The 12191-nt window shown below is 38.1% G+C and overlaps 1 protein-coding gene across 1 annotated transcript in view; it reads left to right on the top strand.

Annotated features, from left to right (window-relative positions):
* The window catches only part of TPO (thyroid peroxidase), a 45423-nt gene that overhangs the window by 19336 nt on the left and 13896 nt on the right, over positions 1-12191 (top strand). Inside the window, exons 6-7 of the mRNA XM_054819215.1 lie at positions 2289-2495; positions 8659-9171. Of these exons, the coding sequence (XP_054675190.1) occupies positions 2289-2495; positions 8659-9171 (720 nt within the window). The remainder of the gene's footprint in view (positions 1-2288; positions 2496-8658; positions 9172-12191) is intronic.

Raw genomic sequence — 12191 nt, 5'->3', positions numbered from 1 at the left:
GGAGGTCTTCACAAGGATGCGCACTGACACGGCAAGAGTCGGTGGTCACAAGTTGCTCCAGGTGGAAATTTTGTCTTGATACAAGAAAAAAAACATGTTGTGAGAACAATTAAATGTTGTAATAGGCTGCCTAGACAACTGCTGGAATATCCCTCATGGGAAATACCCAGGACCCGGCTTGATGGGGCTCTGAAAAACCTAATCCCTGCTTTCAGTAGAAAGCTGCACCATATGGTGTCCAGAGGTTCCTTCCAACCTAGACTTCCCAGTGATTTTATGATTTGTGGTTTCAGTAATGGTGCCTTTATTCAGGGAAGGAGAAGGGGGAAAACAGGGTTGGGTGTTAACTCAATAAATATAAAGCCCATAGATGTGCTAGCATGCTTATGTGTGTATGAACGTATATAATTTCTCCTAGGTTAGCATACCTAAACTGAACAAGTATTACTGTCGAATCATAACTTCATTTTTTAGGTAGACAAAGTTACTGAACTAAGAAGGCATTGCAATATATATAGATTTTAGCAGCTTATATACTTTAAAAATAGCTGAGCTTCTATAGAGGGAAGTTTGAACAAGAAATATTTGCATAGAAGACTGGGTGAAAAATTCCCCAGTGCAGTGTGCAGTGATTTGGGCTGGATTTACTATTTTTGGTTTGTCATCATTGCTTTGAAACCTGACTTTTAATGGACTCAATGTCTTGTTATTTTAACCACCGTATGTTTAATAAGGATGAGCAAGAGAATTTAGTGTTAATGTCACCTGCAACTCATGTTATTAATTAAATAACATTGTCTCTAAGCCACACAATTTAGAGCTTAAAGATGAAAACCTGACATTTACACAGATAAATTTCCAGTAGATGGTACAAACTGCCTTTTTCTAGATTCATTAGGGTACATGCTTGTGAAGTAAAACACAGTAAAACAAAAATACATGACTCCACCAAATCTGATCATATCTGACCATCAGCAAGGTTCTCTGCTTTATTTTGAAGTGAGATAGGATAAAACTAGCGCCATAGATGTTTTCTTCGTGTACATAATTAAGTCTTTTTTTTGTACTTTTAGCTATCCAACTATATCCTTTAAAAAGCAACATGCAAATAATGTGAAGGTGAGAGATAAGTGTGAGGATTACTGTAAAGCAATATTAGAACACAGCGTAGCTGTGCAAGTGAACAGTGATAAGAAAATCTTACTAACTGCAAGAAAAAAAGTTTGTGCTTCGTGGCCACCCAAGCTATTAAAATACTGATATAAGGGCTTGTATTCCTGATGAGCTCTATGTATCTCTGCTCTTGACTATTTCAATATAAAGCCTGATGTTCCTAACAAGTCCTATGTTGCCTCTTGGCCTTACCAATTCTATTTAACTGCACCTGCCTTATACATTCATTATACAGCCCTTATATTTATTACAGACGCTGTGACTCTATTTCATGTGATGCCCTTTTCATTGCTTGACTTCTAAGGCAGCTACTGGATGTGCGGGAATATTTTGCAGTATGAGGGAGGAATCTGTGAATAATGACGATACCCTAATCGTCACAAACTAACTGCTGATTTTGCTCTGATGGTTTTGCTTGGTTATTAGCGTAGGCTGGACACGTAGCATAGATGTCTCCATGTGTTCCCCCTCACAGAGAGCACCTATATCTCTATGCAGCTTTCACAGAAGTGCCTCAGCAATATGTTTTGGCTTCTGCCTGCCTGGGAAAATGAAGCAGAGCTTTCAGCTACCACGTACTTGCACCCTAGCTTGTCTCCTGGGCTGCATAAGCTGCTCCATTTATGTACAGAGCAGCCCAGAGCTTCTGTGTATCCACAGTGATTTGAGGTTGCACAGAAAACAGTATCTGTTTGTTAAAGGAGCAGAAAACAGAATAAATAGAAAGAAAACTTTTAGACAGTCTAAAAGAAACGTGTAGTTTTCAAAATTCTCTGGAAAGGAGGAGATCAAAGATACACTGCTCATTTGGCAAATATATATAAAAAACCAGCTGAAATATCTTTGAATCTGCTTGTGGCACTGGTATCGCAGCTCCTGAACAGAAATAAGAGTCTGTCAGAGGTTGGGTTTATTGTTGTTGTTTGGGTTATTTTGGTTTTGTTTTTAAGCAAACCATTAAAAGTACTCAATAACATAAAGTATTCTAAGGGGCGGGGGGGAGGGGAGGAGGGAATTTTAGCTTTTGTCACTGTTCCTCCTGCTTTTTAACGTTTTATCATTTTGTGAGAAGTAAATATTACTTGGCACTCAAGGTAAATTAGTTCTCTTCCCAGGTTCGTGAAGTGACAAGAAAAATTATTTACGCGTCTAATGAGGCTGTTACTGAAGACAACCTGTATTCTGATATTATTATGGTGTGGGGACAATACATAGACCATGACATTGCATTCACACCCCAGAGCACAAGCAGAACCACCTTCCTAACTGGAATAGAGTGCCAGACAACATGTGAAAAACAAAATCCATGTTTTCCAATAAAGGTAAGTTTCTAAATTAATTTCTTCAAGAGAAATTCCAGGCTTTAAACAGATAAGTAAAGTAAAACACATTAGTGATACACGTACACTGAAATAATTATAAAGCAAACTGATAGATCATCCAGAAATATTATAGCAGGGAGTGATAGAAAAATTGAAACCCAATGCAACTATTTAACGAAATAGGTGGATAGTTAAATTGTTTTGTAGAGATAACAAACAGCTAAGGTGCTTAGTGCAAATATCAAATTTTTCTACCTCTCAGGTTTATGTTGCAGAGAAGTCTTACTATTCCCCCCACCCCAATGTTATTGTTCTCATGCTTCAAGGTTTTGTGTTCCATTGGGGAAAATAGGGAAGTAGTCATAAATAATTCTGTTTTTAAATTGCCAGTCAGATAAAGTGAAAGGATCTTAACTTTACTCAGTGAAAGCAAAGATATTTCCAGCAGCTATTACAAACTTTTGAAGAGAGTTATCTTTTCAACGTATGTATAAAATGATCTTTGGGGAGTTGCTGAAACTTACATAGATCACCTCTTTGCTTTGAGTAGGTGGAAAACATGAATTCAAAGCTTGTTAGAGGGTTAGAAGAAACATAAATTGGTATAAATATAGGATCCTGTGTTCTTGTCTGATTAATTTAAAAGTATAGTCATTCTTGCACTCAAAAAATTAAGTAGCAAAGTCAAACCACTTTGTAGTTTCTCAGAGCTCATCCTGTCCTCCTCATGCTGGAGGAGAATCCCATGCCCATTACAGCCCTTGGACTGCTGCCCTCATCTCTGTCCAGAGCAAATGAAATTACCGTCCTTAGGGTTGGACTTGATTACTGAGCAGCTTCTCTATGCACTGAAACAAATGTAGAGAATAAGTTCCATCAGAACAGAAAATACTTTTCCTAACAACAAATCATAATTGATAACTATGGCACAGTCTCCTTTTGCCTTAAGTGCCTCATTCCACTTCCATCAAACATAAAGGAAAATATTCTGCTAACTGTAATGGGAACCAAATTAGGTCGTGTGTTGAAAGATGGCTCATCTCCCATTTGGTGAGAGAATCTAAAACACAGGGAAGTCTAGGTCCTATTAATGACTGCATGCAATTTCACCAGAGACAGGTAAATTTATTCTGTCACGAGCAGATACAGACTTTCAAAAGTTTGCAAGCTTAGCTTGAGAGCATTCAGAAAGAGCACAGACTTTTTAAAGAACCAGATTCTCAGGACATATTTGAAGTATCACATGTTTGAGTGTCTGGGTAACATGGTTTAGCCACAACAGCCCTAATTACAATGATTCTTCCCCAGTTCTGACATAAATCTCTAGTTTACACTTTGTCTCAAATTTCCATCTGGGGCAAGAAATTATTTACTTTGTTTATTCTGTTAAGTAATAGCCTTAGAAACATTCCCATTCCCAAAGTCTTATCAGGAGACACTAGGGCAGAAGTCCAGTCCCTGACCAGCAGTGCTTCACATGGTAAGAAAAAGGAGGTGGAGTGTGTCTCCACCATATGACACAAAGTGTATTGACTCCCATTTTTTAAAAGTCAGTTTGCTGTAGATATAAAACTGCAAAAGTCTTCGATTTAAGGGAATTTCTAAAAAGCACTTCAAGGGTAATATTATTCATGTAGCAGAGGCATTATGGTGCAGAGGGAAAGAAGCTGCACAGATTACCATGGCAGACACCCACAAGTGCATCCTTCAGTGCTCTAAGCAAGGGACATATTTCAGATTTCTGTCTTGGAACTGTGAAGAGATTCATCACAGAGCATGTTTCAAGGACGCTCTTGAAGGCGAGTTATGTGTACCTGTACTAAATCTAGCACTGAATGTAGCCTAGGAGCTGCTCCTGCACAGCAGTGTAGCCTAGCAGGGGAACACAGTCCGGGCATGCCCGTGGCTACCTTGGGGGGTTGGTGTCTGATACTCAGAATGGTCGTGGAGGGGGACGTATAAAGAAATTCAGACACAACCCTGTATTAGGTAAGTTTACCAACTTGTGGATTCATTACATGATCACAGTCCCATAAATTTCTCAACTCCATTTTGCTATTATTCTGTTATTCACAGCTTAAAGAGGGACAGATACAAGGATGGCTCTTCCTGTGCTTTTATTATATGTGTAGTATTTTGTAGCTGGTTTTGTCAAAGGCAAAGAATAGACACTGTATTAGAAAAAATAATAATAATGGAGAGGGATTGTAGCTATTAGTATGACCAGAGGAACTATGTTTTGAACATTGAAACAAAATGCTATTTTCACCCAGAACTGATTTTCTTCCTGAAATCTTAACTAAAGCTAATATCCACCTATAAAATAGTTGGAAAACAGCCACAGTTAAGTTTTATACGTTCATTTTGTATATGAAGAAACCGTGGCTGGTTTCCAAAGACAGTGAAATCAATAGCATATTATCCAACAATGTAAACATAGAGGCTGCAGTTTGCACTCTTTCTTTGTTCCTGGAACATCAGCACCCAAGGGAGAATCCACCCGTGGAAAAGGACAACTGTGCTTACAGCTACGTGCCCTCCCTGGGGGTTTCACCAGGAGAAGGAGCTCCTGACTGCACAGCTTAGGGAAGCTGTCTGCAAAATCTTCTGAGTTAGTGCAATTCAATGAAGGATTGAAAGCTGCGGTAGTGCATTAATATTAATAACAAGTGAAGGTAAATGATTCATAAGTTAGCAGGAACCATTATGATTTTCTATTCTGGACATTTTCATAATAAAGGCTATCGAATTTCACCCAGTGATTCTCACATTGAGCTTCTGGTAGAGCCTGAGCATCATTTTTCTGTCTCTCTTCAGAATCCCAGAGTGTGGGGAAAAAAAAAAAGAAAAAAAACAACAAAAAAAACCTCACAAAAAACCTCATTAGCTTTAATTTATACTTCTTTTACAGCAGCCTGACACATGGAACAGGGATGCAGACATAAACTGTCATTCATCAGATGATTATTTCAGGTTAGAGCTGAGACATAATGAGGCATTAGAAAGACTTTCATAGGAGAGCTACTGGCTTTATTCAATATTAATTACATTGCTGACAATAAGTTAGACATGGTGTGTACACATAGTAAGATACAATCCCAAAAAGCTTGCAGACAGGTAGTTCAGATACAAAAAGTTGGAAAAGAAACAGTCACAGAAAAGTGAGGTGACACGTAACATGTCGGGTTACTGTCTCAGCTACAAATGGATCAGTCTGTGTGCGCTCAACGACCAGCAAAGTGAGCCCCTGTCTTTTTCTTCTGTGTTTCAGAGGTAGCAGCTCACGGTCAGACGGGGTCATTGACTCTTCTCCGAGTTTCATCACCACAAATAAACATTCATATTTTCCTTATTGGAAAGCTTTCTCAAACTATAAGCTACGTTTTCTTTTAAGTCTACAGCAAAAATCTTCTTACAAGGTCATTTCCCGTAGAAAAAAATCAGAATGAGAAAGACTTTAACTGAAGTGACAGGTTAGACATTGTAGTACACTGAAACAATTAGTGCTTTTCATTTTCCTACACATAAAAGAATTTCACCATAAACAGGTTCAACCATGCATATGTAATAACACTTTAAATCATATACTAGGAAAATTATTGTGGCCAGAGAGGGAGTTTTATTGTTTTGGTTTTTCTCCTCTAGAATTATACAAGGCAGAGAAAAAATTGATATGGATATTCTTCATTAGTTTTGGAAAAAAATGTGATTCTGTACCCATTTCAGCAGAAAAGGGTCTCTTTTTTTCTCTTTTTTTTTCTATGTCGTTTGAATAATAACATAAGGAACCTCTCATTTGCACATTCAGCTGCTGGCTGCACACTACTTATCCCATGAAAAGGGAAAGGGCTGCATTATGCAGTTCTGCCAGTCCCTTAATGTTCATTACCGCTGTTTTTCTCTGCTGGGGCACGGAGCGGTTTGAATTGAAATTGCAGAGGCAGTTAACTAAAGATTATTCAGTATGAACTTCATTCACTGTTGATATGTTTTGTTGTGAGCCTTGCTGTTTAACAACTTAAAGGCGTCTCTGAATTTTTTTCCCAGTGATACCTGAATTCTTCCAAGCTTTCCTGATGACTACAAGCAGGAGGCACTCAAACACATACAATGCCGTGTCTGTCAAGTTCAGGTATTTGTAGTGTGAGATGAGCTTCCTGCTTACGCTACCAGTTGAAAGGAAAAAGAAGCCACACAAAAAGCAAAAGACTTAATAATAGAGACAAAAACTAAATAGAAAACCCGAGGCAGAGAAATCACTGATTTCAGAAATCAGTGAAAGAAAGAAAAAGGAAATTACCCTTTTCCTTCAAAAATAACCTACTTTGATTTGCTAAAACCTAGGTAGTGAAGAAATATCGGTAGAATTTCTTTACCAAACAAAACCTGAAAAACAAACAGAACCATTTTTTAACTTAAATGCTTTATTGTTGTCAATGCCTACTGACATGAGTTCTCAGTAGTAAGAAAATTTTACTTGGTATAATAAATGAGGTAACATTATTATATGAAGCTGTTGAATTCCATTCCAAAGTTGTCTTGTTATTTTTATACCCAATTTAATGACTATTCTATCTTCACAGACTGATCTCGATATTATTAGAAGAATGAAGAAGAAATTACATAATTTTATATAACTTCTGCACTATTCACTGTCTTCTGCCAAAGAGTTTTGAAAAATGAAAAGCAAGCAGATAGAATACAAATAAGAAGGGTTGTCTCAGGTGTCTATACAAAACATTCATTCTCTTTTAGTCAAATGTTTGAAGATTTTTTTTTTCTGGGATATTTCAGCAGCTTTAGTGAGTGTTATCCGTACCTGCTTCATGCTGATCAATTGATAAGAAAACCCTAGATTTATATTCCCTGAAATTCAGACTCCTTGATTGTTATAGCATGTTTAATTGAGGTTAATCTTTTTTAAACTCTGGGAACTGCCAAGTTGTTATGGCTCATTGTTGGTACACAATGCAGTACTGTTAGAATTTGGAAATAATGTGCTTTTCAGAAAACCAGAGTTTGTAAAACCAAATCTGCATTAAACAATGCAGAGAGATTTTAGTAATTTTGAAACCTGGCAAGGTTTGTAGTTGGTTTTTTTTTTAGTGATGGACTCTGTTCTTTTAAATAGAATTGATCGTCTGAGCTTTCCTCGTGGATATCCTACAGTGTGAATAAAACCTTTCTCCCTCTTCCTTTCTCTCTTCCTCCACCATCTCTGCTGCCCTCTGCACATCTGTTAAGTTATTCACATACCCTTTTCAGTGCTCCCCTGTGACAAAACTTCTCGCTGTCTGGTTTTGCCTCTGTTCTCTCCTAATTCTCATATGTATACCCCAAGATCTCATTCGACAACTCCCACATGCCTCTCTCACGCCCTTTACCCGTACTGGAACAGCTGACCGAAGGACAGGCTGGCTCAGACTATATCCACGCTGACTAGCACACAACCGCTGGATCGCCATCTGACCGCGGTCTCTCGACTGTGTGCGGGTCAAACCGATAAAGGACTGGGAAGTCTTTCATTTGGCAAAGGCTATGTGCAGCCTTTGCTTTTTATAAAGACAGTCCGAATTTAATACTTGTAGACACCTGTCACTGTAAAATAATGTGGGAGAAGGATTTGGGGGGGGCTGGCAGAAAGCAGAGTGAATAATTGCGTATGCTTTTTTTAGTTAGGAAACTGGATTAAGTATCGAAACAAAGCTTTTACAGCGTGCTGCTGCAGACATTGAAACTCTTAATTATGTTTTATATATACATGTAAACCTGCTGTTTCACTTGCTGTTCGGTAGAACTTAATTTGACCAGATGTTCATATCTTCACTGTGATACATTTCATGATGAATTTTGATTGCGAAGCAGACTAATTTAGGTGTAGATCTATGCAAAAGGGGTTACACCAGCAGCTTGCTCTTATGACAGAGTAAAGCTTTTGGGTTTTATTTCTGTCTTTGCTTAAAGATGGTTGAATCATCTTTTTGCTTAAAACTGACGGGAAGGAAAACAATCTCTACAGGCTTAGAATATGTCACTCCGGTAGATGAGATCTGAACAACTGAAAACTGAGACAAAGGATGGAAATATTTACACACACCTTAATTCAATATCCACAACTGTTACCTTCACCTCAGAAAACAGCTGGATTTTTTTTTTTATGCAGGTGACTACCAACGATACATTATCTGCAGGGATGGATTGCCTGCCCTTCTACCGCTCATCTCCTGCGTGCGGCACCGGTGGTCATGGTATTTTTGGAAATTTATCAGTGCTAAATCCAAGGCAACAGATCAATGGCTTAACTTCTTTCCTTGATGCTTCTACTGTCTATGGCAGTACCCCTGCCATTGAAAACAAGCTGAGGAATTTAACAAGCGAAGAAGGCCTTCTTAAAGTAAACAATAAATATTATGATAACCATCGGGAATACCTGCCTTTTACAGACCGGATCCCATCACCTTGTGCACAAGACTCGAATGCGAGTGAAGGCGAGAGGATTGAATGCTTTATGGCTGGGGACAGCCGATCCAGCGAGGTCACATCTCTGGCAGCTATGCACACACTGTGGCTGAGAGAGCACAACCGTCTGGCCAGAGCCCTCAAAAACATCAACGGCCACTGGACTGCTGAGACAGTCTACCAAGAAGCACGAAAAATTGTCGGTGCTCTGCATCAGGTTGGTTGCTTATTTGCTTATCTATGCATTGCAGCGAATACCTTAGAACAGAATTGTGAGTGGCTTTGGAGATGGTGTTACTTTTTCTTTGCCACCTATTTCTGTGCTTCAAATTGGGCATGTTCAAAGTTTGTTCTGTTTTCCACTTTCCTGAATGCAATGTCCTTGTCCTTAGTTTGTCCAGACCCCTCAGTGCTCCAATTTTCATGGCAGTTTCCACTCTGCTACATCTTTCTGCAGGCTCCTCCGGTGTCTATTTTGCCTATTGAAGGGGCCTTTTCAGATGCATTTCTTTGTAGTGTTTTTTTGGTAAAGGAAACAATTAAAAAGTAATGTCTCTGTGTTTGCATAGCGTTCAATATGCTTACTTTCTCATAGGAATTATATAAATTAATAACTTCCCTGTATAAAAATGACCGTGAAGTTCTAAATGATGCATTAATGCATAAACTTCAAGGGCTACTCTTGATAGGAGATAGCAGGAGAAATAAATATGGGGAACAACAGAAGAAAAAAGTGCCTAAGAATGTTTGCATTAGACCTGAGAATAGGAAAATGTATTTCTACTCAGTATTTTACCTTTTTCTCCGTCCTCCCCCCCACCCCTGAAGTAGCTACGCAGGCTTTAACATCTTTTTTTTTTTTCCTCACGGTTCTGTTGGGTTTTTTTGTATTTTTTATTTATTTATTTATTTTTGGTTACATTAACCATGTCAGCTCTTCTGCTGTAAAGGTGCTGTTTGCATTTAAATAACGGCACTGACAAGTCGGAATGGTTGTTAATATTTGTTAGAAGAAAAGCGCAAATCTAAAAGTGCAGGCCTCTGTGCGTTCATACACTTCTGATTATGTCCAGTAACATTATGGCCTGAAAGAAAATACTTTCTGCAAGGCAATACACTGCATGAATCTGGGCTACTCATTATCTCTACCAGTATCACAGACTAATGAGATTTGCCTGTGGCTCATTAGAAATGTGTTTGAGTTATATCTGGCTGGTTCACAGACATTCATTCAAGAGAGATAATTGGAGCATCTCTATTAATGTGGTATGCTAACCAGCACACTAATGACAGCTCTAGTTGAAGTTACCTGAGATTTCCACTCTAAAATTTAATTTCAACTGCTACATATTTCTAAAATTCTCTCTTTTTGGAATGAATACTTTCAGGTGTAATTTTTGCCTATGAGTGTGTAATTATAGAGAATTGAACAAAAAGCCTTCCCTTCTCTCTAGAATAAGGAGAGTGAAAAAAAACTCTCTCTAGACCATACTTTTCCTCCTAGATGCTTTTTTGGAAGCACAAATATCTCCGGTGGCAAGCATTTAATAACAGAAACTTGACAAAGTTACCAAACATAACAATTGCCTGTTGATATCCTGGACAAAACGTATTTTTCTGGCTTCATTGTAGGCATGTTTCTCTCCCCTTGAATTTTATGGGAATGACACATGCTTAACTCGACAGTATCAACACTGCAGTATACAGTAGTAAAAATACATACCCTGATTTACCTAGTGTTTTGGCAAAAAGACATTTTTTCATTGCCACTTACTAACTGAAATGAAACTATCTGCTTGTTTTGCTTATTCCTGTTTTGAACTGAGAAAAGAGAAAAAGGAGAATTAGGATTCCTCCTTTTAAGCCATTTGTAAGAAAATAGTTCAAATTTGTTTTCCTTTAAACAAAAAGTGTAGACAAAACAGAAAAAAAAAATGCTCATTTATGCAACTACAGTCTTAACATTGCTATTTTGTACACACATGGTTTGCAGGATGCAATTGCACGCACACGTGCTGTTCCTCCCAGAGACCGTTTCCCCTGATGTGTCGTTTGGATTGTGAAAGCCGGATGATGTGGCACAAGCCAGAGTGAAGCAGGAGTTTTGCAGATCAATCTGAATCAAATTCTCTTTGATTTATAACAGATTCAGAGAGCCATCTCTGAATTAATGGTGTTACTGCCAGCTGATCCTGATTGTAGCTGACAACCGCCCTCAGTTTTGAGTGTGTATATAGGTGCTTTTTTCACGTCCTTCTGCATCTGCTTGTGTTCTCTGAATATCTTGCATCCCTACTTCTCTGCCATGATCTGAGGCATGGGTTGGAAGCGGGTGTCTTCTGAGGCCGACATACTTTAACTTAACTACAATTATTGGATTCAACATTGCTAACTTGGATGAAACTTGTTTGTGAAATTATATGATTAGATAACTCCTCTCAGAGCTTAAACTCTATGAAGATAAACTGATAAATAATTGATACTATAAAAAAGTATGTGTTGCATACTGTCATAACTCATGTTTATAAAGCCTATAGTTCAGACTATTAACAGAACTATAATAATGTGTTCACTGTTTATTAAAAATTGAACTGTCATACAATCACTCTTTACAGAAAAGTTTAGGACTTCAACATCATCTGTAAATCCTTTAATATCTACGGTGAGAACTTCAAACCAACTGTGCTTAGCGCTTTAATGAATTAAACATCATTACTATGTTTGGCTGATCTCTATCATTTCTGCAATCTTTTCCAAGTGCAGGATCTTAATTTAATTGGCTCTTCACTATCTCAGTGAGTTACTATTCCTTTGCAGTTACTTCTGGCCAATGGCAAAGACAAGTTACACTTTTGGCCTTACTTATTTTTATGGTAGTTCACACATTTTTATGTTCTCTCTCCCAGCCTTTTTTTTTCATTTTCCTTTCCCATCTACTGTGCCCCACTCACACTTACTTTGGAAAATGCTGGAGGGGTTTTGGAAAGAAAAGTCTGCTGAACCTTATGAGAAGTAATATGAATTTCTGTAGCTTTTGCACCTAATTTGAAATAACTTTTAATATGAACAAAATAACCTCAAAAATAATTGGAAATTATGTAACCTATTTCCAAATATCTAATGTATGACTGATTTCTGCTGGAGGTGACCCAGCCTAGAGGCAAACCCAGCCAGGATACTCGCTGAGTTCGTAAGGACGTTTGGGAACCCCTGTTGTAATTCTGTCTCCTGAATGAG

The sequence above is a fragment of the Grus americana genome, chromosome 3 (assembly GCF_028858705.1).
Source record: "Grus americana isolate bGruAme1 chromosome 3, bGruAme1.mat, whole genome shotgun sequence".
In the NCBI taxonomy this organism is placed as follows: Eukaryota; Metazoa; Chordata; class Aves; order Gruiformes; family Gruidae; genus Grus; species Grus americana.
This window is presented reverse-complemented; position numbering and strand designations above follow the sequence as displayed.